The sequence below is a fragment of the Felis catus genome, chromosome D4 (genome assembly GCF_018350175.1).
Source record: "Felis catus isolate Fca126 chromosome D4, F.catus_Fca126_mat1.0, whole genome shotgun sequence".
Classification (NCBI taxonomy): domain Eukaryota; kingdom Metazoa; phylum Chordata; class Mammalia; order Carnivora; family Felidae; genus Felis; species Felis catus.
The window spans coordinates 79,766,729-79,794,022 of record NC_058380.1 but is presented as its reverse complement, the minus strand read 5'-3'; the positions used below and the strand labels follow the sequence as shown (position 1 = coordinate 79,794,022).

Here is a 27,294-nt window from a genome sequence, read left to right as displayed (position 1 = left end):
ATCAGATCACTGCTCTAGGACGCCGTCTGGGGCGGGCCACACGGTCCCCTTTGCCTTTAGGGACACGGGATTTGTCAGGGCAGGAGGGAAGCTCTTGAGGTCTGTCCCCGTGCCACAGCCTTCCTACCTGGTTAGGCCGGTGCTGGCCACGATATTTGCAAGACACCCGAGACACCCCAGAAGATCACGCGGCCCCCAGACAGAGTGTGATGGCAAGAGCAGGTTAGCGTCTTGGGCAGAAATGCCCACTAGGCGTCTTCGGCAGCGTGGGAGCAGAGGGTCCCTTGTGCCTACTCTAGGAAAGTGTTCCCCAGAATAAATCCTCCGGTGGAGTCCTGGGTAGTCTTTGTACCACTCCCTTATCAGGCTGAATGATCGTGCTCCGTTCAAACGGGTGTTGGCTGTCGAGTTGTTTCAGGGTGTCTCCGGTCTTCCTACGACAGGGGACTTCGGTCGCTTCCAGTTAGTATTACGGTCCCGACGAGTCGTAACCCCGTGCTGTCGTCGCCGCCTAGAGAACCCAGCTACGTCTGCGCTTCATGAATGTGCTCAGAGAAAAATGTTTTTGCATATTACAACCTGGAAAACTATTAACGCAGATGACAAAAGCTCACAATTACCCTGTGTCCCTCTACTCACATTGTGAACAGACGCATTTCGACTAATTTAGACTTCGTACTCTCGACGAGAGCGCTCAGGTTGAAAAAGGCTGGTGTCACCAATCCGACGTCTGTAGCAACGTGGTCAAAATGTATCTTCTCATGTTTCCCTAATTTGATGTCTATTGTGATCTAGGGGGAAGGAGGTGAAGTTTGCATCTGAAGTGTCTGTGGGGTGGGAGGAGAAAGGGACTGCGTGAGCAGATAGTGGAGAGAATGTGGGACAAGATGTCTTTATAAGATGAGAAGTTACTTTCACGCATCGTATGGAAGCATTCTACTGTGAGTGATTGTGCTAACTATAAATCATTGATGTCTATACATTAAGGCAGGTTCTCTCAATTAGGCAACATTTGGTTAGTCAAGTCCAAGTTATTGTTTGTACTTGAAAGTAATAAAGCTGCGTTTCCTTAAAAATACATTCTGTAGTTTGAAGACTATTTTCTTGCCTTCTTTCCCCAGTGAATTCAGGTGGGACTTTGCGAGAGTTGATCGCGTTTTAGAACGTGTTTTTTAGAAATGGAACTGGCTGTCGTGTGATCTAAAGCGACTCTGTTCCTTTGCTGTTTCTGCACGTTCTAGAACGTAAGCCCAATAATATAACAATTTCTGAATGAGATCCAAGAGGGAAACAATACGTTGAAAAGTCAAATGCAAGGAAAGAATTTTGGCGACCTCCATGAGTAGATACAGATGGGGGGGAAGTACCATGAATGCAGGTTGCAGAGCTTGGGATTCTCTTCCTTCCTCCACTATTCAGCCCATCTCCTAGTTGGGTCATTCTTCTTCATTTCAGTTTGTAAGGCCCCTTGTTGTTCACCAAACATCATCCTGTACCTTTGATCCCCAACGGCACCATCATAGGGCAGGCTGTCCTGTTACACAGAGAAAACAGAGGCCTGAAAAGTGGCTAATTGCTTGGAGGAGCAGTGATGAGGGGGTTGGGGCCCAGAGTTTTAGCCTCCACAGACCCAGACCCTAGATTTTCCCCACCTTTCCTTGTTTCCCTTCCCATTCTCTCCCTACTTCAAGTCTCTTGGATCCAAACCTGGACTGTTCTCTTCCCCCTTCATCACTTGCGTGTGCCCTTCCGCCCGTTCACACTCTGGAATGCTTCCGGGGAGTCTCGCCAACCGCTCCTTCAAGCACATGGCTCCTCTGTTCAAACCACCTCAGTGAGTCACTATTACCAACAGGGGTGGGGGGTAGGGGGTGGGGGGAAGAGGGGTCTAGTCTAGATGTATTAACCTACCCATAATTGAGTCTCAACTCATCTCTTCAGTTTTTGATTTCTTTTCCTGGCTTTGCACTTTGGGTCTTCTCCCAGCCTCATGGAAAAGCCCCCATTGTTCTCCCAGCCCTAGGGGCAGCCTTTAGGATCCCACTGACCTTCCAAGATCTTTAAAGCCTCAGTTAACCAGCATCCCTCAACTCAGCCTGACTCAACATTTTTGCCTAGGGTAGTTAGTTGTGCAATCTGTTGGCAGTTCATCACATGGTACCTTTTGCAACTGGCAAACCATTGACTTTCACCCTTGATCCATAACTTTTTCCAAATCCAGGTGAATGCCTTATCTGCCCAGCAACAGTGTAAGGTTGTTATTATCTGATGCTCAGTAAGTTCTTGGGAAGATATTTTAATAAGTTCCACGGATCATCCTAGGGGATATGTTAACTGGTAGAAAAATAACTTTTGAGAGGATAAGAACATTGAAGCAAAATGAAAGACCAATGACACAGCTCTTCCTCTTAGACTTTCCTGTTCTGCTGTGTCCTATGAACATCTACATTGTTCTGAGAACATTTGGGCAGAATGTTGGGTGATCATTGCGTGATTAGACACAGGCAGTCCTTTCCAGTGAGATGTTCCTGTCCTTTGCACTTGAACCACATGTTCTCCATTTGTGGTAAAGATAATCCAACAATAATACAAATTTGTAGAGAAAATTGCCCAGAGCTCCTATATCATAACAATTTGTAATATTCTCTTCTAATCCTTAGGCACATAAGTATGGACTTACATGATTGCAAATCATTTTTTATTGTGCTGTCAGAAATGTGCTTCAAGTCTTTTCAATTACCAGAATCCTTTGTAATCCTTTTATTACCATAGTTTGCAAAACGATTCTTGTTTTGATGAATAATTAGGTAGCTTCCAGTTTTGCTTCTCAGATAATGCTACAGAGAACTTCTTTGTGCATATTTTTTTTAGGACAAGTTCCCAGTATAAGACTCATCAGTAAAAGCAAAGGAGAATTCTTTCTTAACATTTTTTTGGTCACAAACATGAAAGGGCACATACACCTTCCATATAGTATATAGTTACAAAGTGAACACCTGTTTAAGGACTGTCAAAGTCAAGAAAGGTCGTTCCTGGCTCCCCAGCAACCCTCTGTGTCCGGGAAGGAACACTTCATGGCTTTTGCATCATATTTATCACATGGCTTTCCAAGTGGGTTAAAAGGATTTATGGTGTCACCTTGCTGGATTAAATACATGTTTCGCCACAACATCATCAGTTTTGAGTGGTTATTATTTTTTTTTTATTAATAACATACGTTTGTTATTACATATCCATCAGTGTGGTGCTCAATACCACTTGAAACATGCATATTATCCTAGAGATGAATCCATTTTCCAGTGCTTTTTATTTGAAACACATTACCACAACACCATTATAAATTACTGAGGAGGTATTCAGTTAAAAAAATAAACAATAAAATCATACTGCCCATATGACTCAACTCTTGTTATTGGACAAGAGTTTAACAGTATTTAAACTGGTAATTCCTGTGTTAAGTGGAAAACATGACAGGTGTATTGCCATAATTTTCTTTTATATTGATGTAGCCCACATAGCTTGCAGAATTTTATAAAGTCATTCATTATTGTGGCAGGTAGTTTAAGGCACAGATGCTTTGAGTGACTATTTTAAATATGTTTGCCAATTTAGTAACTATAAAGAGGGCATCTCAAGCTTGCTTTGATTGACATTTCTTGTCTTTATGTGAAGACAGAAAACAGATTTTTTTTTACTTTTTTACATTTTTAATTTAATTTTATTTTTTTTCAATATATGAAGTTTATTGTCAAATTGGTTTCCATGGCAGATTTTTTAATGTATGATTATTTGTATTTCATTTGAATTCTGTCTGCATCTTTTATCCGTTTGCTTTTATTAACATTTTCAAGTACTTGAGAAACATTGTTTGAGATGAATTAAGGCCACAAATAAAATTTCAGCAATCTAGGCATCACTGATTTAGAAATAATAATTAAGCCCAAGGCATGTGTTGAAAGCAAACCTATCAACAGTCACTATTTACATCCCAGTAATTAATGTGATATGTCACGAATATGCCTGGTCTCTCTCTCTTTTTTTTAAATACATTTTTTGATTTTTTAATGTTTATTGTTGAGAGAGAGAGAGTGTGAATGGGAGAGGGGCAGAGAGAGAGGGAGACACAGAATCCGAAGCAGGCTCCAGGCTCTGAGCTGTCAGCACAGAGTCGGATGTGGGGCTTGAACCCATAAACTGGGAGATCATGACCTGAGCTGAAGTCAGACACTTAATCGACTGAGCCACCCAGGCGCCCCTCTTTTTTTTTTTTTTTTTAATTTTAACTTGTTTTATTTTTTATTTTTTTAAATTTACATCCAAATTAGTTAGCATATAGTGCAAGAATGATTTCAGGAGTAGATTCCTTAGTGCCCCTTACCCATTTAGCCCATGCCCCCTCCCACAACCCCTCCAGCAACCCTCACTTTGTTCTCCACATTTGTGAGTCTCTTCTGTTTTGTCCCCCTCCCTGTTTTTATATTATTTTTGTTTCCCTTCCCTTATGCTCATCTGTTTTGTTTCTTAAAGTCTTCATATGAGTGAAGTCATATGATATTTGTCTTTCTCTGAGTGACTAATTTCACTTCGCATAATACCCTCCAGTTCCATCCACGTAGTTGCAAATGTGCCTGGTCTAGTAAGACCCGGAAATGCAGAAGAGAGCTCACCAACAATACTGGATATGTAGTGGAACCCTATTTTCAATTTAATATTTTCCTAATGCAGATATACACAGGTGATCAGTAGTATTTAAAGGAAAATACGGGCAATCATGAATCAAGTTTTTCTCCCCAAATGAACTATGCTCGAAATTTAAAATGAATAATTAATCCAGAAGGCAACCAAGTGCAGATACCAAGAACACAGTCATCCTAGTGTTTTATTTTTACTCCTGCAGAGTCAGAGAGGGGTGACAGGTGTACTTTTGTATCTCAAGCCTCGGTGGGTTCAGAGATTTTTAATCTGAGAGTTTTAGGAGAGCAGACATTCCTGAGTTTGGTGGTTCAGCAGATTTAGCCAAGTAATGCAACTCTTGAGCTAGTTGATCATTCAAGCTTTAAGGGCACAAAGCTTGAAATTTATTTGAGACAGGATCAGAAAAACAAAACCACTTGAAGGCTGCATGTCAGGAAGAAAAAATGGAGAGGTAGGAGTAATAAACCGAGTGTTACTCATTCCCACCCCCCCCCCCCCCCGCCACTACTCCCCTATAAGATTATGTCTGGATCACAGGAAATCTCTTTTTTTTTTTTTTTAGTTTATTTATTAGAGAGAGAGGTGGGGGAGAGAGAATTCCAAGCAGGCTCCACACTGCCAGGGCAGAGCCCTATGCATGGCTCGAACCCACAAACCATGAGATCAAGACCTGAGCTGAAATCAAGAGTCAGACGCTTAACCAGCTGAGCCGCCCAGGCACTGCATGGAGAACGGGGAATCTCTTATTCTTCTCTGTGCCCATAAAACTGGTACAAAGTACGCTAAACATGGGGATGTGTGGGTGAATGTGCTTTGGGTTTATCTACATCAACCTCTTGTAATTTAAAGTTCTCAAAGTGTGTTTTCTCCCAGCATTTCAGAATTACCTGGGACTGGTTAGAAATGCAAATTATTGGGCCCCACCCCAAGGCTAAAGACTCAGAGACTCAGGCTGGATCCTCGGCAGATGATGGTGATGCCCACGAAGGTTGAGAACCACTATTATCTAACCTATTCTGCCATCTAGTGGAATGTATGGGAATAGCATCTGGCAATGAGTGGAGTACATTAATTATATTAAGAACTATTTTGCACTTACACAGCCACCCTGAACGTGTTCTAAAACTGGAATTGCCTTCTCCTCATTTCCAGTCATTATAGGGCATGTCATTTCAAGATATCAGCAGGCAGTGTGTGTAAACTTGTCTTTGTTGTTTTAGAAGTACCTTTAAATTTGTACTGAAATTGCTTTTATCACACACTAGAATAATGCACAGCTATTAAATGCTAGGAAGAAAAATACATGGGGAAATGCAAAAATGTGCATGGAAAAGCAGGGTTAAAATGGCATACAACATTATTCAAACTAAATGGTTTAAATACGCATAAAAACAAAATGAAATATACCAAAGGGGCAATCGTGGTTCTCTCTTGGGGATGCGATTATAGGTAAATATTTTCTATATGATTTTTTTTGGGGGTATGTTCTAAGTTTCTGTGATGAGTATGAATTATTTTTTTTTAATTTTTTTTTCAACTTTTATTTATTTTTGGGATAGAGAGAGAGAGAGAGAGAGAGAGAGAGAGAGAGCATGAACGGGGGAGGGGCAGAGAGAGAGGGAGACACAGAATCGGAAGCAGGCTCCAGGCTCTGAGCCATCAGCCCAAAGCCTGACACGGGGCTCGAACTCACAGACCGCGAGATCGTGACCTGGCTGAAGTCGGACGCTTAACCGACTGCGCCACCCAGGCGCCCCGAGTATGAATTATTTTTAAGAATAATTAAAATATTTTTTTCAGTTATGTAACACAGCTGCAAGCATCATTGAGCCCAAATTCCTTCTCGCAGGAAATATGTATGAAGTCCTCATACCAGGCATTGTGCGAGGGCCTGGGGAAACAGAGGAAATGTGCGTGGCCCCTCGTCCTGGAGCTCTGGGGTCGTATGCACATAAAACCCAAGGGATGTAATGAAGGAAGCACACAGAAGGGAGAAAGGCTCTACTTAGGGTGATAACCAAGATTTCCCAGAGGAAGTAGCTCTCCATAAAATTCCCAAGCTAAGGGACGCCTGGGTGGCTCAGTTGGTTGAGCGTCTGACTGTGGCTCAGGTCATGATCTCACGGTTCATGAGTTCGAGCCTCACATCGGGCTCTCTGCTGTCAGCGCAGAGCCTGCTTCAGATCCTCTGTCCCCCTCTCTCTCTGCACCTCCCCTGCTCACCCTCTCTTCCCCTCAGAAATAAATAAACAGCAACAATAAAAATTCCCAAGCTAAGGATTCTAGATCCAGATGCCCTGTAAGTTACCAGCCTTTGTTAGCGGGCTCTAGGACATGTGTGGTGGGCTGGATTGTATTACTCCTGAGGGTCTCTATAGTCAACACAGGAGCACATCAGACAGTGCTAGAATTTGGAGACAAGATCGTTAAGCAATTGAAATTCACCACAAAAAGAGCAGGCTGTTGGTGGTAGAGCCATAGTTTTTCAATCTCCAAGTCTCCACATAAAAACGACACCCAAATAGCAAAACCGAAAACCCAGACAATACTTAAAACAAAAGTAGGTCACAAGGTAACCCCAGGAGCCCCCAAACACAAGCAGGTGAGGCCAACCAAAAACTGCCACAAGAGCAGCATTTGTATAGGAGGAAAAGGAAGGCGCAGGGGTTGTACGTGGTGGATGTGAGAACAGGAGAACCCAAGACAGGCACAGGTGGTCACAGAAGAGGGGCAGCCAATCTAAAAATGTCGGCTGAAGGTGGGAGAAGTTTTGTCCTCTCCCAACAGTGGGTTCATGTGAGGACCTACTGGAAGAGCACCTGAAAGGGCTGGAGCAGGGCAGCCCTGATAAGCTCATGAGACTGCCTGCCTTCTTCTAGGACAAGATCCCACACTGGGGAAAACACCCAGGACTGAAATCAGAATTGAGCAAGACAGAGATGAGAGAGATTGTATTACTCTTGAGAGGCTTTGTAGGCAATGTAGGAACATGGGAGACACTACCAGAATTTGAAGACAAGGAAAGAAAGAGATGGCCCAGACCCAAGAAAGGATAAGGACAGAGGCAGGAGATCCCAGAAAGCAAGCTACTTTATTTTTAAACACATACAAACAGCAGAAGAGGGAGCTCTATGGTGAAAATCTTTCCTGAACATAGCCTTAATCCAAAAAGTCAGGGAGGATCATTTCACAATGACACCAACAATAGAAAAGTACCAAGGCCAAATTCCACACACAATTATGAACAGCAAAAGGGACCAAAGGGAAGCAGAGTAACACCCCTATAGACAATGGAAGCACACCAGGGAGACGTGGTTAAAAAGAGACCCCAACCATAACATATTCAAAAATGACAATATACTAAGCACCTGAAACAGGACCGGAGAGAACTGCATAAATTGGAATTAGAAGAACTCAAGACTGGAATGAAGAATTCAGAAAGGAATTCGAAATTTTTTTAAGAAATGAAGGCTGAACCCCACGTGGCGTAAGGGACTAAACCCAGCAGATAATACCTTAAGAGAAACAGATGGTGAAGAAGAAAAAGACGTGCAAGTAAAAAGAAAATGAAGAATGGGAGGAACAAGACGAGGGAAAGTGACACGTATCCAAGGCACGCAAAGGAGAACAGACACACAGGTAACAGGAGTCCCTGATGAAGAAAACCAAAGCAAGGCCAATACTCACAACTGTAATTCAAGAAAACATCCCATTTAAACAGGTTGAAACCACATATTGAAAGTATACTCAGTACCTGAGAATATAGATGTATATTCTATATATTAGTTGGTTGGTGAGGGGAAGCATCTCTTTTAAACTATTCTTTTTAACTTTCATTTATTTTTGAGAGAGAGAGAGAAAAAGAGCGCGAGTGGGGGAGGGGCAGAGCGAGAGGGAGACCCAGAATCCGAAGCAGGCTCCAGGCTCTGAGCCATCAGCACAGAGCCCGACGCGGGGCTCGAACTCACAAACCACGAGATCATGACCTGAGCTGAAGTCGGACGCTCAACCGACTAAGCCACCCAGGCGCTCCAGGCATTCAATTCTTTAATACATTTTTTTTTTTTAAATAAATGGTTGCATAATCAGTGCTTTTGAAAGCATAGACGAAAGATATTATGTGACAAATCACGGACACTGACAATGTTGACTTGAAAAGTGATTGAGGAGAACTGGGCTCTGAGTGTGCAAAAGTTTTAGGAGTATCTGAATGCTACTCAGCAATAAAAAGGAAACACTCTCAGCACATACAATGACATAGATGCACTTCACAACAATCACGCCTAGCTGAAGTCAGCTGTATACAAGAGAATGAAAACTTTGTAATTCGATTTACACAAAATTTTCTGTATAAAACTGACCTCTGGTGGCAGAAAGCAGATCCCTGGTTGTCGGGGGATGGAGATAAGAGTTAAGGGTGGGTTGCCAGGGGCAGGAGGAACCTTCGAGGTGGGGAGGAGATCTTCATGATCTTGATTATGGCGGCGGTTTCACAGACGGATACTTAGGTCAAAATTCATCCAGGGGAGCCTGAGTGGCTCCGTCCGTTGAGCGTCCGACCCTTGGTTTTGACTCAGGCCATGAGCTCGTGGTCCGTGGGTTCAAGCCCTGCACTGGGATCTGCACGGACCACGTAGAGCCTGCTTGGGATTTTCTCTCTCTCTCTCTCTCTGCCCCTCCCCTGCTGTCTCTCTCTCTCTTTCTCAAAAAAAAAAAAAAAAAAAAAAAAAAAAGAATAATAATAAATAAAAATAAACTAAAAAAAAAATTTAAAAACCTCATCCAGTTGATTATTTCAAATGTGTGCGGTGAATTGTATGTTCGTCATACATCATGAAAGTTGTAAGATCGGATTTCCTGTTCTTGCTTTATATTTTTAAACGCCTTATTCTCCTAAATGTGTTTACCGTGCATATTCTTAGCCAGTCTATTCCAGGCATTTGGCTTCAGACGGTGGGTGTTTGTCCTGGGAGACATTTGTTCCCCTTTTACTGTGGCAGCTAATTAGTTTGGTCTGCGAGGGCACGTTCCCTTGACATATCCCTGCTCTGGGATGTTTTGGGGGAAGGGCAGAGGACCAGGTTCTAGTGTCTGCCCCTCCCACTGGGATTAAGTATGAGGCGGCGTCAAGCCCTAGGTTGCAGAACCTCAGGACCCTCCAGCATCACTCTTGATCTCTCTGATTTAATCCCACCGTTCTAGGTGGGATGAATCCCCTGGTCGGGGATTTGTCTTTCACTTCACGGGAAGCAGCAGCAGCAGTGGGAGGAGGCGGTCTCTCTGGGGTGTAATCTCTAGCTCCATTTTATTTTTCTTCTCATTGGGGCATTTTGCTTTCCTCACAGGCTGACCCGTGTGGTCTGCCTGTGCTGCTGGTCGCTCATGGGAAAAGGCGGGCAGTGGATGTCCCAGGACAAGGCAGTGGCCAGCCTTAAAGGCCTTTCTTCCGGCCTGTCCTCTTTCTGTGCCCTCCATCGGCCTTTCCCCAGGGCTGCTGGCTGCCCCCCTGGGTCCCAGGTGCAAACACCAGTTCCAGGCAGACTTCTGACTCCCCAGGGGCCTCTTCTTATATATTGTTTTGCAAGCTCCTCAACCCTGTCCTCCGCCCTTGCTCAAGGGAGAGAACCCAGCGTTAGCTTGCCATCTTTTTTTTTTTTTTTTTTTTTTTTTTTTTTGGGACAGAGAGAGACAGAGCATGAACAGGGGAGGGGCAGAGAGAGGGAGACACAAAATCGGAAACAGGCTCCAGGCTCTGAGCCGTCAGCCCAGAGCCCGACGCGGAGCTCGAACTCCCGGACCGCGAGATCGTGACCTGGCCGAAGTCGGACGCTTAACCGACTGCGCCACCCAGGCGCCCCAGTTTGCCATCTTAATACGCACCCCATAACTGATTTTGTCTGCTTTAAAACCTTTAATATTCTTTGAAGACGTGGTCTAGGTCTGAAAATCCGATTCTGAACATGGTAAGAGAACACGGAAAAAAACAGTAAGAACTCCAGAAAAGTGGGAAATAGTTTGCTGATTCCATGGCCAGAAGAGTAAAGAGCGTTTAGACAGTGTTTTGTCGAACAATGTTTGCCCGCTTGCTTACTTATTGCCTATCTTCTCCCAGATGAGGCTGGGGCTTCTCCTGTCTTGTTCAATAAGGTGCAGATCCCCAACACCTAGGATAAGATAAAATTTGGTGCAGAGGAGGCCCTCGTAAATAATTGCTAAAGAAATTGCTATTTCTATCTGTCGCTATGTGATTTTCTGCTTTGAAACTTAGTGGCCTAAAACAATGGCGATTTGTTATTTCTTACCATCCGGTGGGTGGACTGGGCCTTCTGGGCTCCCCTGGCGGCCGGTATGGGGATGCCTCACCCACACATCTAGGCCTTAGCTGGGGCAGCTGGGCCTCTCTACATGGTTTCTCACCCAGGGCTTCTGTTCCCGATGCAGAAGCTCCCCAAAGGGCAAAGGTAGAAGCATCGAGGCCTTGAGATCCAGGATCTGGAACCCCACAAGTCACTTCCACCATGTTCTTCTGGTTAAAGCAAGTCATGAGGCCCGCCTGGAATTCAAGGTGTGAAGAAAGAGACTCCACCCCTTGATGGGAAAGCCTGCAAAACAGTATGATCCTGCCTTTCTTTCTGCCACATTGTTCCAAAGTTTGTAAACAGAGGAAGAATAATCGGAATTGTCCACCGTTGGCCAGCTTAGTGCCTGGCACCTGGTAAGCCCTCACTGTTGGTCCAGTGAATGAAAGAATGTCATGGCTGGTTCCATTCCCTTCAAAAATGGACTGCTTCTTGGGACACATTGGCCGATATTGCCCCCGAGTGGAATTTGAGGATTGAGGCCAGGGTAATTCCTTTCTTGGAAGATTGAACTGTAAGATTGCAGTTTACAGGTTAGGACAGGGGTTTCTAAACTTGAGCATAGGTATGAAGTGTATAGAGATCTTATTAAGAACAGAAGATTCTGGGACCCCAGCGTGGCCCAGTTGGTTAAGTGTCGGACTCTCGATTTTGGCTCAGCTCCTGATCCCAGGATCGTTGGGGTCAAGTCCCACGTTGGGCTCCGTGCTGAGCATGAAACCTGCTTAGGATTCTCTGTCTCTTTTCCTCTGCCCCTCCCCAGCTCATGCCCCCCACCATCAAAACAACAACAACACCAACCAGAAGATTCTGACATCCAATTTCAAAATAAATCGGACAGTCTGACAACTGATTCAAAACAAAAACAAAAAAGCAGAAGCTTCTTGGACCCCATCCTGGTAAGTTCGGTAAGTCTGGATAGGCCCAAATTCACTGAGTCCTAGGCTTTTATGAGGGCTTTGTGATGAGTGGGTGTTGGGGGTGATGCTGCCCTGGAGGGAACAGGGCCCTAGGTTTAAGAGCAAGGAGACGTGAAAACAGCGCTGCTCCTCTCTTGGTCATCCCAGGAGATCCACTCACTCTCAGATTCTCAGTTTTCTCATCTGTAAAATGGGGTTGACAGCCATCTTAGAGGCTTGTTATGAGATTAGAAACAGTGCCTCACTGGGGCGCCTGGGTGGCTCAGTCGGTTAAGCGTCCGACTTCGGCTCAGGTCATGATCTCACGGTTCGTGGGTTCGAGCCCCGCGTCGGGCTGTGTGCTGACAGCTCGGAGCCTGGAGCCTGCTTTGAATTCTGTGTCTCCCTCTCTCTCTGCCCCTCCCCTGCTCACGCTGTCTCTCTCTGTCTCTCAAAAATAAATACATAAATATTTTTTAAAAAATTTAGAAATAGTGCCTCGTTATGGTGCATAACATGCTCTGACTCAATGAGCAGGGTTAATACCACGGACATACAGTGTATAATAGATGTTCAGCAATCATTAGCCAAATTTAAATACCATAAGACCAGAAGAGCAAGAATCATATCTTTTTTAATCACTATTGATTGCCAGATCCCAGGGCATCAAAAATATCTTACAGCAGGTGTTTAACAAGTAGTTTTTCCTTTTATAATTGTTTTTCTTTTTCAAAATTTTTATTCAAATTCTAGTTAGTCAACATGCAGTGTCATAGTGGTTTCAGGAGTAGAACTTAGTGATTCTACTTACCTATAACACCCACTGCTCATCCCAACAGGTGTCCTCCCTAATGCCCATCACCCATTTAGCCCATCCCCCTACTCAGCTCCCATCCAGCAACCCTCAGTTTGTTCTCTGTATTTAAGAGTCTCTTATGGTTTGTTTCCCTCCCTCTCTCTGTTTTTTTCCCCTTCCCGTATGTTCATCTGTTTTGTTTCTTACATTCCACATCTGAGTGAAATCAACAAATAGCTTTTCAATGAATGAATGAAGTTCTCATATCCTATCTCTACCAGTGCGAATGTGCTCACTGGTTGTCCCAGGGGTGTGTGTGTGTGTGTGTGTGTGTGTGTGCGCGCGCATGCATGTGTATGCGTGTGTGTAGTTATTTTATGTCATTTAAGGACTTCCAGACACGGTTTGCTTTGTGTACACGTCAATACTGACTAAGCTGCCAGGGGTCAAGTTGTTTTCAGAAGCGTTTTTTTTTTTTTTTTTTATTGTGGCACCATGAAAAGAATACAACCCTTGAAGGAGAGCTTGGTTCAAATCCCAGATCTGACCAGTCCTACTTTGGTCAAATCACACACCCTCTCTGAGTTTCAGTTTCCCCATTTGGGACATGAGGAAGTTGTTGCCAAGGACAGTTCTGTTGTGATGTGTTAGTTTTCTGTACATCTAATTTTGTTTGAGTTTATTTATTTTGAGAGAGGGGGAGAGAGTGGGGGGGGGCGGGGTAGAGAAAGAGGGAGAAAGAGAACCCAAGTAGGCTCCGTGCTCTCAGCACAGAGCCCGATGCAGGGCTTGAACCCACTAACCGTGAGATCGTGACCTGGGCTGAAACTAAGAGTTGGTTGGACGCTTAACCGACTGAGCCACCCAGGCGCCCCCAGGATTCTGTACATCTAATTGTGGGAACCAGCATATGCAGGTGATGTCATTTTGTATTTTGTTGTTGGTTTTCATTGCAGATCATCATTAGCAACTCACTTGTTGCTACATTGCCTTCATGATTATCATTTTTAATGACTATACATTATTTTGTTGAATAACAGAATTTATCTAAACATCTCCTCTATGTGGGCTCTTTAAGTAGTTCCAATTTTATGCTACTGTGAAAATTGCCGCAATTAACATCTTTGTCAACATAACTTTTTGCTTCGGTTGGATAATTTCCTCAGGAAGCGAGGTAATTTTGACCGCCTCTTATGGAAGACTAGAACGAGGTTGTGGCAACATTTTCTGCATTAGCATTTTGCATCGGCCAAAAATGGGAAAGATCAGAACTCACCTTCAGGAGGAAGTGCTTAAACTGTGAGCCAACTGTTCAATAAGAGGCTGTGCAACCATTACAAAGAACAAGGATTATTCACTATCGCCAAAAAGTAGAAACCATCTAAAATGTCCTTCATGTGGAAGATTATGCTACAATGGGATACGATTCGGCCATAAAAGCAATGAAGTTCTGAGACATGCTATCACATGGATGAACCTTGGAAACATTATGCCGAGTGAAAGAAGTCAGACGCAGGGGGCCTCGTAGAATATGATTCCGTTTATAGGAAATGTCTAGAATAGGTAAATCCATGGAGACAGAAAAAAAGATAAGTAGTTACCAGGGGTTGGGGAGGGAATGGGAAATGATTGCTAACAGGTATGAGGTTTCTTTGGGGGATGATGAAATTATTCTGGAATAGATAGCAGTGATGGGTACACAACCTTGTGAATATACAAAACCCACTGAACTGTGCACTTTAAGAGAATGAACTTGGGGTGCCTGGGTGGCTCAATCAGTTAAGCATCTGACTTTGGCTCAGGTCATGATCTCACGGCTCAGGAGTCTGAGCCCCGCGTCGGGCTCTGTGCTGACAGCTCAGAGCCTGGAGCCTGCCTCAGATTCTTTGTCTCCCTCTCTTTCTGCCCTTCCCCCGCTCATGCTCTGCCACCCTGTCTCTCTCAAAAATAAATAAACATTAAACAAAATAAAAGAGTGAACTTTATGGTATGTGAGTTATATCTCAATAGAAAAAAGAATGAGGAAGATCTGTACTGATGTGATCTATTATTCATTGAAAACAGCAAAGTGCAGAGCAACATCTAAAGCATAGCATTTGTTTTCTTTGTGTGTGTGTGTGTGTGTGTGTGTGTGTGTGTGTGTGTGTGTGTTTATTCATTTTTGAGAGAGACAGAGAGACAGAGACAGAGTGTGAGCAGGAGAGGGACAGAGAGAGAGAGAGGGAGACACAGAATCTGAAGCAGGCTCCAGGCTCTGCACTGTCAGCACAGATCCCGATGCGGGGCTTGAACCCACAACCGTGAGATCATGACCTGAGCCGAAGTGGGACGCTTAACCAACTAAGCCACCCAGGTGCCCCAGTGGAAGTCTTGTTTTCTATCTTTGGTGTCTGAGATTGTGAGGCTTCCCCAGGAAGTGTCAGTCCTGCCCTCTCTGCCATGAGCTCAGGCATGAGAACAGCCTCTTTCTCTGGGCCATAGAGCACGCCCATTGTGTGCTAGGAGCCGAGACAGTGTACAATAACCTCTATGTGATACATAATTATTCCCATTATTCCAGATAACAGACCTGAGCAGCAAGAGAGACAAAAGGCTTTACAAGGTTATGCAGCAAGGGATGTGGCTCCAGCAGGAACCAAACCCAAGTCTATATAACTCCAGAGGAGGTGAATCAGAGGCTTGGGTGCTGGGAGCCGGTTTATTTGTTCCCTGTGGACTGGCCAGCCAGGGGTGTGGAGGCTGCTTCGCTTCAGAGAACATAGCTTACAAGAATGTTGGTTTCTGTATTTACCCAGAGAGGTCATTTATTCTCCTTTATTTGAGGGCTGTGGGAAGGGCATTGCAGAGGCTTATCTTGCCCCAGGCTGGTCCATTATTGCTTGATGGGAATGTTCCAGGAGTTCCCAACTGGTCCGCTCATGCTGCCAAAACATTCCATGCTCCTTCACAAAGCTGCCCGTGCTGTTGTTTCTAACTAGAAAACCCGTCCTGTCCATTTACCACTCAACAAACTCCTACTTACCTGTCAAAACCCAGCTCGTATGTCCCTTCTGTTCTCTTCTTATCAACAACATTTATAGATGCCCTTACTAGCATCTTTATAATAATACCAGTAATGTTCATAGTAGTTCTCATTTAGAGAGCCCCACTATGTGCTGGGCAGTTTTAACTATCGACATGGGTGTTTCCTTTAATTCTTATGGGAATTATGCAATAGGACTATACTTATTTACCTCTCTTTCAGATGAAGAAACAACCCAGCAAGGTTAGGAAATTTGCCCAGAATCACACAACCAGGATGTGAAGAAACAGATCTTTCCAGCTCCAAAGTTCATACCTTCCCCTAACCCCACATCCTCTTCCCTACCCTGGTCACCTTGAATTGCAAATGCTGTTTGTTCCTGTTTTCGCCATTGCCCTGGGAGGCCTAGAAGGCAAGTGGTGACTCTGATTTCAGGACTGTGACCCATTATGGGGTCTGCTCCCTAGTGGCTGATCCTGGCAGTGGCAGGGACCCAGCCTGGAAAGTAAACGCAGTCTGTCTGTCCTATCCCTGGGGTGGAACGGCCTTGCTATCTCTCCTGGAAAGGCGATAAAGGGGCAGGTCTTGCCTCCTTGAGGACTTGCAGATGTTTCCTGAAGCCGTGAGAGCCTTTTCTGCTTCTTGCCAGTCCACATGAGCTTCTAGAAAAGCCGGCTTCATGGCTCTGTTAGTGTGAATGTTAACAATTCTAGCAGCCCTCGGGACATCGAGCTGAAATATTAAGGCCAGCAGGGGCCCATCGAGGACAGAGGCCCCATCCCCAGCTTGCTGGAGCTTTGCTAAAGGCTTCATTGTGGAGACAGCAGGACCTGGGGGTTGGGACCTCCAGCTTCGCAGTTAGTCTGGCTCTGAAAACCATCTCCACCGCTTACTAAATCGGTGGCCTTGGAGCACGTTTCTTAACCTTTCTAAACCTCAATTACTTCGTCTTTACCAGGAAGTAATTGCCTCCTTTTTAAAGTTACGGATAAAAAGAGCTAATGCATACAAAACGCTTCCCGCCAAGCCTGATACAGTGCCTTCGCACCAAGGCGGGGATGCTAATGATGGTAATAACAATAAAAAGAATTGTTATTACGGAAAAATCCATAATAGACTTTTGTTGTTTGCAGCTAAGAATCCTGTCTGATCTAGTTAATGTTATTAGTAGGGGAGCAGAGCAGTTTTCTAGAAGGACAGGCCACTGGAGCCAGATGGGTGGTTTCCCCTGGTCCAGGACAAGAGGTGACGGAGAAAGTGAGGTGCCCGTCCATTGGGCTGAGCATGTGTGGTTCTTCCTGGATCCCACCTCCTGGAGTAACCTGAGAAGGGAGAGGCCCAGTCGAGACTCGATCCCCATTCCTGTGATTCCCAGGCAGCCATCTTTTTTCTGTCCCAACCACCTACCTCGGGATTGAGCAATTAGCAGCTATTAGAATCATGGGCTATGTTTTGAAGAATATGAATAATAATATTTCAAAGTTAGCAATCCATTTTCACAAGGATGATTTTATTTGCACATCCAGGCACACAAATGCCCACAGAAAAGATGTGCTTTGTTTAAATTGTGTTTAAGGTTTCCTCAAGTGCTTCCTGTTTTCAGGTACAGGCCTCCGGGGAAGGAATGGATAGGCCTGTGCAGTTTTGATTTCTAACATTTTCAGTGGACAGCTTTTCCATGTCTTGGTGAGATTTATATTTGTCGCTGGTAAACTTGTCATAATATTCCTTCAACTGGACGGGCCAGAGTTTGCCCTTCTGGCTGTCATTTGGAGCTGGGGTAGTTCCAACCTTCCGCTATTATATATAATACTATCAACCTTTATTAAGACAAGCTTTTAAAAACAATCTTTGGGAAGTATTTCCTTAGGACAAATTCCTAGAAGCAGACTGAGGGACCAAAGGGCGGGAATAGGTTTCCTTGGCCTTGTTTACTGAAGGTTAGATCATTGCTGAGAGAAGATAACACCAAACCCTAGAGATTGCCCATGTGTTCTCTCCTGGTCTGAAACGGGAAAGAAATACAGAAGCAGTGCCAACAAGATGACAAGACAGTTTGCTGAGCCATGCAGAATTTTCTGGAAGGTGCTGGGCTTTTCCATGAGAATATCCTCAACTGCTATGCCACTCCTCTGACTGCTGATTCGGGGCCATCCCCACGCTTCCTCAACTACCTCCACAGGAAATGTACACTGGCCGGTAGTGAAGAGCCAGGGGCTCTGCAAATCTCCTGTGAATTCCCAAGGGTCAAATGCCCGTGGTGGATGGAATACATGTTTTACATAAACAAGGCAACGGAGCCTGGTGATGTGAGCACTGGCGGGACCCTGAAGCTAGAAGAGCCGGCTGCAGACAGGGCCCTGCCATACACGCTCCCTCCCACACCCACCTGGATGGCAGATTACTGAAATGACACAAGTTTTCATATATCCCTCTGAGTCAGGGCTTTGACTTTCTTTTTTTTTTTAATTTTTTTAAAATGTTTTTATTTATTTTTGCGACAGAGAGAGACAGAGCATGAGCAGGGGAGGGGCAGAGAGAGGGAGACACAGAATCGGAAGCAGGCTCCAGGCTCTGAGCTGTCAGCACAGAGCCCGATGCGGGGCTCGAACCCACAGACTGTGAGATCATGACCTGAGCCGAAGTCGGACGCTCAACCGACTGAGCCACCCAGGCGCCCCAGGACATTGACTTTCGATGAAATACAGGACTCCTGGGAGAAGGTGCAGTGCCATTTACACTTGGCAGTGAACTCTTCTGTCATCGCTGACTCTGAGAACAGGTCAGGCTGGAGAAGAATCCCCGAGAAGACTCTGAAAGCCAGGGAAGGAGCGCTCAGAGTCTCGCCTTTCACAAAAACTTTTAAAACGGGGTTCTTGGGACGCCTGGGTGGCTCAGTGGGTTAAATGTCTGACCTCGGCTCAGGTCATGATCTCTCGGTTTGTGGGTTTGAGGCCGGCATAGGGCTCTGTACTGACAGCTCAGAGCCTGGAGCCTGCTTGGGATTCTGTGTCTCCCTCTCTCTCTGCCCCTCCCCTGCTTGCACCTGCTCTCTCTCTCTCTCTCTCTCTCTCAAAAATAAATAAAACATTGAAAAAAAAGTTAACGCAGGGTTCCTTAGTTGCCTCTTACCTGTGCAGCTCCCCCGGGAGTGCAAGTTCCCTGGGGGAGCGGCGGACAAGCCTTCCTGAGGTTGTCTGGCGTAGGCAGGGACCCCCGGATGAATGTCTCCTGTTGAATGTGAGAACTCAGTAGCAGGTTCCAGGGAGCTGTCCCAGTGACCCCATCCCAGCCACGTGCCTGTGAGCACCTGGCCCTCGCAGTTATCATCACAACGACGCTGTGATTTCTGCTTTGTTGTGGCTCTGCTCCTTGGGAAGTGGAATCATGCCGTGACCTATTCTTCAGCCAAACACAGTGCAGTAGCTTCAAGTGCAGACCACACGGCCTCCTCTCAGATCTTATCTCCTTCCCTCTTCCCCTCACTGACTATGCTCTAACCCTGCTGGCTTTTCTCTTCCTCAAACGGCAAGCTTGTTCCTGTCCCAGAGACGACGGCTTTGCATGGGCCATTCTCCCTCCTTGGATCTTCCCACGCTTGCCTTCTCGTCCTCACTCGGGCCTCAGCTCGATGGGCACCTTTTCCAAGAGGTCAGGCTGCCCCTGGGTCACTTTCTATCCCACGACTGGCGTGTTTTCTCCTTAGCAATGCCATTTCCTAAAATCACCTGATGCGCCGATCGCTGACCCCCTAACCAGAAAATAAGCTCCGAGAAGGCTGTTGTGCTCTCTGCTCGGGGCAGAGAACCGGGTGCGCACCCGTGAGGGGATCCCTGCAAGAATCTCCAACAGAGCTTCCCTTGCTTTTCCTCATTCAGTCCCATTCAGTTTCTTTGTCAAAAAAATTTTTTTGATGTTTTTCGTTATTTTTAAGAGAGAGAAAAAGAGCGCGAGTGGGGAAGGGGCAGAGAGAGAGAGAGGGAGGCACAGAATCCGAAGCAGGCTCCAAGCTGTCAGCACAGAGCCCGCCGCGGGCCTTGAACTCACCAACCGTGAAATCATGACCTGAGCCGAAGCCGGATGCTCAACCGACTGAGCCACCCAGGCGCCCCTGAGAGCTGTTATTTCTAAGCCACCGGTCTTCAGGAGGGAGAACGTGACAGGCTGAGTTAAGACGCTGATGGTGTGCCGGGGTTAAAGGTCGGCGACCCACAGCACCAGCACACTGCTCACTGCTCATGTCCATCCCACCTGCTGGTTGCTCTGCACCGAAGGCTGATCATCTGAATCAGGAATGCAGCATCTAGAAGAAACAGGAGTCTCAGACCCGGTTCTGCTGTCAGGTTACTACTGTGTGAGCTCGACTGGGTCCTTTTCTTCTCGGAGCCTTGGTGTTTCTTTCTGGAAAAAGTGAGAATGTTTGGATTTGACCTAGATGCTTCTAAGTCCCTCTCTCCTAACCCTAACATTTTGGGACCCTAACATTTGCTCTCCTAACCCTGGGACTTTGCCACTGAGCCTCAGATGTGAAAAACAGGCTCACCCAGGCTCCGACTCTTCAGCAGTTCACGTTTTTTAGTTGACAGCCTGGCAAGGAGCCAAGACCCCTGACCTCCAGCATCAGCTGCTCAAACCTTTGCAGAGTGTCTGTGTTTATTCACAGCTCTGGCTGGGCAGATGCCATCAGTATGTGCTCTGTCAGTGGGCAGGGCCTGAGGTGTCCATCATGAGAGAGATGAGCTGAAGCTAGTCCAAAGTCACCCTGGAGGCTGCCAGCCCCCGCCCCCCTCCCACACCCCGCCTGTCGCGCCACTGACTGGTCGGCTCATCCAGAGGGCAGGAGAGGGACTTTGTGCTCTGTCTTTGGTAGCGCCTTTGGTAGCTTTTATGCCATGACCGCCCTGGCTGTGGCAGCCCCGGGCAGCCCTCCCTGCGATCCTAAAACAGGATTGGGAGATGAGTATTCTGCAAAGGAGCATTTTCGTGATGCCCTATGCTAATTGCATGATGTTCTATAGTTTCATTCTGCTTTCCTGAAGCACATCTGAATTAATCGTCAGTACAACCCCCTAGGAAGAACAGGGAAGCCTAACTCTGAGTTCCTGTCCTGAGCCAGCTCTTTCTTTTACCCCATGGGGGGTTCCTGAAGGAATGAGAGGCTCAGAAAGCCCAAAAGCTGAGTAAGCATTTCCCTAGCAATCTTCTCTGAGCTAACTGCAGGTTGGGATCTAGGGATTAAAAATGAATCATTAACTTCTTAATGCTCTATGCAACATACTTATCTATACAACCACAAACATACTTATCTACACGTAGATTCCCAGAGGAGTAGGGTTTTCATGAGGCATAAATCTTTTAGATCATCACCAAAGGGACTGATACACTGGCTTAGGGGAATATATTTTTCGTGTTTAAAAAATAAACAAATACTAAAATTAAAAAAACGAATCAGACACAGTCCCTTCTCCCAAGGAGTTTAGAGAGACCCTTTTACTCCTCCGAGCCCCAGTTCTGCAAAATGGGGCGAATGATCCCTGCCCAAGGTTGCTAGATTTAGTAAATGAACGGATACCTCGTTAAATGTGAATTTCTGATAAATAGTGAATAACATTTTAGCCTGAGTACATCCCATGCAATATTTGGGACATACTTAACCTACAAAATTATTCATCGTTTATCTGAAATTCAAACGTAACTGGCATCTTGTACTTTATCTGGCAAGCCTCCCCCGTGCAAACCAGTTCAGGAATTGTTTGAGGTACAAAAGGAATAATATGTGAATTAATAATGCATGAAAGTGCTTTACAGTTTGCAAAGTTCTGTGTCAGCAAGAAGGGTTCGGATTGCATTATACTTGGATGGAAAAGGGTCTCTTGCAGGTCTCTGAGTCTTTTCTCACTATGGAGAAAGATCACTACGAGGAGAAGGATTCAATTGCTGCATCCCAAGTGCACACTTTTTATTCCAGGGCAATGGATCCAAAACCAGTGGCGCAAGACTGAGCCTGTAGCGGCACGAGTGAGAAAGCCCTAAGGGCTTTGATTCACAGAAAACCCCAAACAGGACCCCACTGGATGTAATCAGCACCTGCATCTTCTGGTATCCTCAGAAGTGGTGTCTGAAATACTGTCTGTGCTGCTTAGACTCCCCTGAAGGATTTAAAGGGATGGGAATGGGCGGGACTTACGGGGCCTGGAAACCAGTGTCCTCCTTCCAGAAGGATCCAGGTGTGTTTGACTTGGACATCTGTGGACTCAGGGGACATGAGCCATAGGCTTCCCTTGCAGCGTGGGTCCTGGTTTCTGGAAGGTGCCCCTCCCGTCCTACATGGCATTTTGCTTTGGTAAAGGGCCTCTCGCAGACGCAGAAGTTCCTCTGTTGTCCGTATGAGAAGCAGAACACCAATAGCAGGAACGACTGTTCAAAATGCAAAGGCTGGGGGCGCCTGGGTGGCGCAGTCGGTTAAGCGTCCGACTTCAGCCAGGTCACGATCTCAGGGTCCGTGAGTTCGAGCCCCGCGTCAGGCTCTGGGCTGATGGCTCAGAGCCTGGAGCCTGTTTCCGATTCTGTGTCTCCCTCTCTCTCTGCCCCTCCCCCGTTCATACTCTGTCTCTCTCTGTCCCAAAAATAAATAAACGTTGAAAAAAAAATTAAAAAAAAAACAAAAACAAAATGCAAAGGCTGGAAAAGCCCTTAGAATCCCCCCACTCCTCCCTCCTTCCGTCCATCCTCCAGATGGGGAAGACGAGGCTGGAGAAGTGACTCATCCAAAGCCGCGTAGTAAGCTAGGGGGGCAGCATTAGGACTGGAGCCCGCACCTGCCGTTTCCCAACTCACGGTCAGGGTCACATCTGCCCATCCCCTGAGATTCCTTCTGTTTGGACAGGCCCTCCAAGCAGCCACTGTCTTCCGATACTCCAGAGGCACTGCTGAGAAACCTTTGTTTCTCTCGGAGGGGAGGCCAGTTATTTAATAACAGTGATGGTAATCTGCTTGGGGGCAGTGCTTTATAGTTTGCAAAATACTTCTGTGTCATTGATCTCACCTTCCCTTGACTTCTGCCTTCCTACACCCTCTACTTTCTGCGCTTGTCAAACCTTAACGTACGGTTCCCTCCCAGAGAGGCGGTTTGTGGGGCGGTGAGTTCTACAAGCAGCGGTTAACTGTGCCTCAGTTGCCTCCTCCATAAAGCAGAGATGATAACGAGGGTATCTACTCATGGAGTTCTTTTTTATTTGAGAGAGAGAGAGAGAGAGAGAGAGTGGGGGAGGAGAAGGGGTAGAGAGAGAATGGGGAACAGAGGATCCAACGTGGGCTCTGCACTGACAGCAGAGAGCCTGATGCTGGGCTTGAACGCACGAACCGCGAGATCATGACCTGAGCTGAAGCCGGATGCTCACCCGACGAGCCACCCAGGTGCCCCTCTACTCATAGAGTTCTTATGTGAGGAGTAAGGGAGGTAATTTGTGCTTGTAACAGTACCCAGCACGTTGTTAGGATTTCACAAATATTAGCACCTACCACGACTACTGTTATTGTGATCTGTGACCCCAAAACCCTTTTCCTCCTCATTCCAGTTCTTCTCCCAGACTCAGCTCAAATTTCCCTCCCTTTGGAGGACTTCTTTGATCCTTTTTCGCTCAGCAGAGTTAGGGGTTGTCTAACAGGTACTGCACTTATTTAAATGCGTACACTTCCCATTTTCTGGTCCATCTTCCTAAGCTGAGATCTTCATGGCCTTTTAGCTGCAACACCAAGCCCGGGGGCAGGAGAATCTATCTGCTTGCTGGATGTTTGGTGAACGTATGAGTGACCCATTGATTCCCCGATCTAGAAGTCATTCTTAATTTCTTTCTTTCCCTCACGCCACACCCAATCCAATAGCAAGTCTTGACAAGTCTGCATCCAAAACCGATCCTGCATGTGCCTCTAGGCCAGTCCCAGGCCACCGTCTTCTCACCCCTGGGCGACTCAGCCTCCTCACTGCTTCCAGGGCTCCTGCCCTTGCCGCCCTCCGATCTGCCTTCACCCCCCTCCTTCACATTCTCCCTGGACTTCCCGTTGCTCTTAGAGGAAAATCCCATGCACTGGCATGGCTATAGAGCTCTGCATAGTCACCTCCTACCCCATCCCTTCCCCCTCACTCTGTGGGCTTCACTGTCCTGGTCTCCTTCCAGATCCTTCCCCACCTCATAGACCTGCACTTGCTGTTACTTCTGCTTTCTGCAGAGTCACTTCTTTAGATTTCAGGTTGAATGTCACATCTCAGAGAGACTTCCCCTGACCAAGCTGAGGGGATGTCTCCCAGTCATTCTGTGTCCCAGCACCCTTTTGCTCTCCTTTGGACTGCCTATTATTTATCTGTGAATATCTTGCTATTATTCATTTATTTGTTAACTGACTCTCTGACTCGCGATACGGTATGCATCACGGTGCAGGGTACTGTGTGTGTGTGTGTGTGTGTGTGTGTGTGTGTGTGTGTGTGTGTGTGTGTTTGGCTTGTTCACTAAGGTATCTCTAGATCACTGTTCAGTATATTTTCTGCTGAATCTGCTGAATGAATGACGGAATCCTTCTAGCAACACAATGGGTAGACCGTGCCATGCATTATACGCTCACTTGACAATGGCAAAACCAAAGTGTAGACAGGTTGATGCGTGCCCTAGGTAACATAGGCTGGAAGTAGTGTGGCCAGGTCCTCTAGGTCATGGACTTTTCCCGCCAGATCATTTTGCAGTGTAGGGAGATAGACTCTGCCCTGGGAACCCAGCTGGGCTGATTCCTAGACTAATTCTCTTAACATGGGACTGGATGGCAGAGATTCCAAGGTTCCTATTTCTAAACAAGTAGCACTGCCAGTATGTGGCTAAGGATTACATCCAATTCCAAATTCTGGGCTGCACTTCAGGCATCACGCACACCCAGTAAACACCGAACGATTGTAAGAAAAGTGCAGTGATTGTTTGAGAAAGGGAATCAGAGCCACAGGCCCGGCAGCAGGCTGGATGTCCCAGGACCCTCTTCAGTGCTGTTCTAATTTAGGCCTGATGGAATGGCAAAGATGTTGTTTCTAGCTCCCTTACAACCATGTGGCCTAATTTGGAAGATTTTGCCGTTCCTGACTGCTGCCTGAGAGCAGACCCCGATTATTGTCATCGCTTAACGTACTGTCTTGAGCATTGATATAAAGCTGGCAGCAGGGCACCATTTCTGTGATTCCAGGAGGAAAGTGCCTGGAGAGAGACCCTGGTGACACAAAGAACCCTGGACCAGAAGCCAGAAGGGCAGTGCTGTGGGTGGGAAGGCCATGGGCTTTGCAGCCAGCGAACTCTAGGTCCCTTGCTGGCCCTTAGCTGCCCCTCTGTAAGGAATGACGTGGTTCTGATGGTGGCCTGAGGGTCAGAGGGTGTGGATCTGACCCCAGCTTGGTTACTCATGTGCAGTGAAGGACCTCTCAAAGCCCTTTCTTTCTCTGGATCTTGGTTTATTTTCTGTACAGGGACAGGTTTAGAGGGCCTGATTCATAAGCCCCTCCCGCTCTGATATTTGCTCTTTCTGTGGCTTTTTCAGGGAAACATTTGCTCCTCCAGGACTGGGTTTCCTTATCAAACAGCCTTCAGAAACCAGCATGAAATTGACACAGCTACTTCAGAACAGTTCAACAAGGATTTGTCAGGGTTGCCTGGATTTGTCAGGGGTGCCTGAGGAGTCAACTGCCCACTCCTGCCCCTCTGCCAGTCCTAGATGCTAGGTACGCCTCCAGTACAGTGCCCACTCTAACGAATGGGGGGGGGTCTTCAAGAAGGGTGAGGTCATAGAGGTAGATCAGGGAGTATGATTCCTCTGAGAGTTTAGAAGTTCTCAACACTGAACCCCAAGGACATTGTACTCTCCTGCACTTGACCCACTATGTGAGAAGACAAGGTTTAGGAAAATCAAATATGTTCCAGTGTTATTTGAGTGTTTACTCTGGGGCAGGCTTTGGCTCAACGCTTTCCTATACATTGTTTGACCTTGAGCCCTATAAGATGGATATGATGATCTTCATTCTACAGAGGAGGAAGTTGAGACACAGAGCTAAAGTGACTTGTCCAAGGTTACACAGCTCGTAAGACTGGCATTGAACTCAGCACTCTACTGCTATACTAATTTCTCTCCTAATAATAGCAATAAAAGCAATCAAAGTTGAGGAAGTTCAGTAAAGCATTGGGAATCACTCTGGACTTGAGGATTGACTAAATGGCTCTAAATCCCAGTTCTTCCGTTTATTGGTTTGGTGACCTTGGACAAGATATTTGACTTTTTTTAAAAATGTTGATGTATTTGAGGGGGGAGGGGCAGAAAGAGGGGGACAGTGGATCCAAAGCGGGCTCCATGCTGACAGCAGAGAGCCCGGTGTGGGGTCCAAACTTAACAAACCACGAGATCATGACCTGAGCCGAAGTCAAATGCTTAACCAACTGAGCCACCCAGGTGCCCCGCCATTTGACTTCTTTAAGTGACAATATACTGACCTATAAAGTGGAGATGATCACTTCTTCTACGTTACAGTATAAGACTAAAAAAGGGGGTGATGTACACGAAGTGGTTAACACTGATGCCTGGCATATAAGAAGGTGCTCGGTAAATGTTAGTCATTATTATTGTCATCACACTGTTACTACCACCATCTTCCCTCCAGAGTGTTTGCAAAGCTCCAGTAAGATAATGATTGCAAAAGCTCTGGGCACCTGTCAATAATCTCCTTTATTACAATTATAGCAATCTAAGGGAAGGAGTTATTTATGAAGCTTTGGCCCCATTCCTCCCCGAAATGGTTCACATTCTTTGCTCTACAGCCAACACTGATGACGAGCGAGGGTTTGACTTGGTGCCCACTCTGAATGACGTCCTTCAATAGATCTCCAAGAACTGCAGCAAATGCTTTTCTGAGCTTATTTTTAGAATCTTCTGGAAGGGCTTTGAAGTAGGATTTCAAAATTTAAATTCATTGTTTGGAGAAGGTGCTTTGCAGTTACTGTGAGTTTATGACTTAGGACTTTCTCCCTCTTACTATCCTAAGGGATACCATGGAGGCAGATCAATGATGTGCTTGGTGGGTATATCCCCAGATCCAAATGAATTCTATTGCTGGCTATTCCTGATTGAAGTAACATGTGCTCGTTGTAAATAAAAAATGTGGACAATGCAAAAAAGCATGCGGAGAAAAGCTTTAGACACTAGCAAAGCAATCATTCAGAGACAAAGATTATTTCTATATTGGTGTATTTCCTTTTGGTCATTTATTTTATGCATATATTCTTTCATGTAATTGGGATCCTAGCATAGTCACCTTTTTTTTTAATAAGACTGTATTTTTAGAGCAGTTTTAGGTTCGCAGCAAAATTGAGAGAAAGATACAGAAGTTTCCCATACACCCTCTGCCCCAACATATGCACAGCCTCCCCTACTGCCAACATCCCCCACTGGAGTGGTACGTTTGTTACAATTAACAAACCTACACTGACACATCATAGTCACCCT

The 27,294-nt window shown here is 46.0% G+C and overlaps 1 protein-coding gene and 2 long non-coding RNA genes across 3 annotated transcripts in view; 2 read left to right on the top strand and 1 right to left on the bottom strand.

Moving 5' to 3' along the window:
• Nucleotides 1-27,294, top strand: part of FBXW2 (F-box and WD repeat domain containing 2) — a 60,622-nt gene that overhangs the window by 31,695 nt on the left and 1,633 nt on the right. Inside the window, exon 6 of the mRNA XM_045042747.1 lies at nt 25,342-25,522. Coding sequence (XP_044898682.1) covers nt 25,342-25,522 — 181 coding nt within the window. The remainder of the gene's footprint in view (nt 1-25,341; nt 25,523-27,294) is intronic.
• Nucleotides 423-19,723, bottom strand: LOC123381524. Its single transcript, XR_006588603.1, has 2 exons — nt 18,904-19,723; nt 423-1,534 (listed from the first exon to the last, which is right to left on the bottom strand). It is a non-coding gene; the product is annotated as an uncharacterized LOC123381524 (long non-coding RNA).
• Nucleotides 10,523-14,567, top strand: LOC109493951. The gene is made up of 3 exons (XR_006588602.1): nt 10,523-11,410; nt 11,818-11,962; nt 13,706-14,567. It is a non-coding gene; the product is annotated as an uncharacterized LOC109493951 (long non-coding RNA).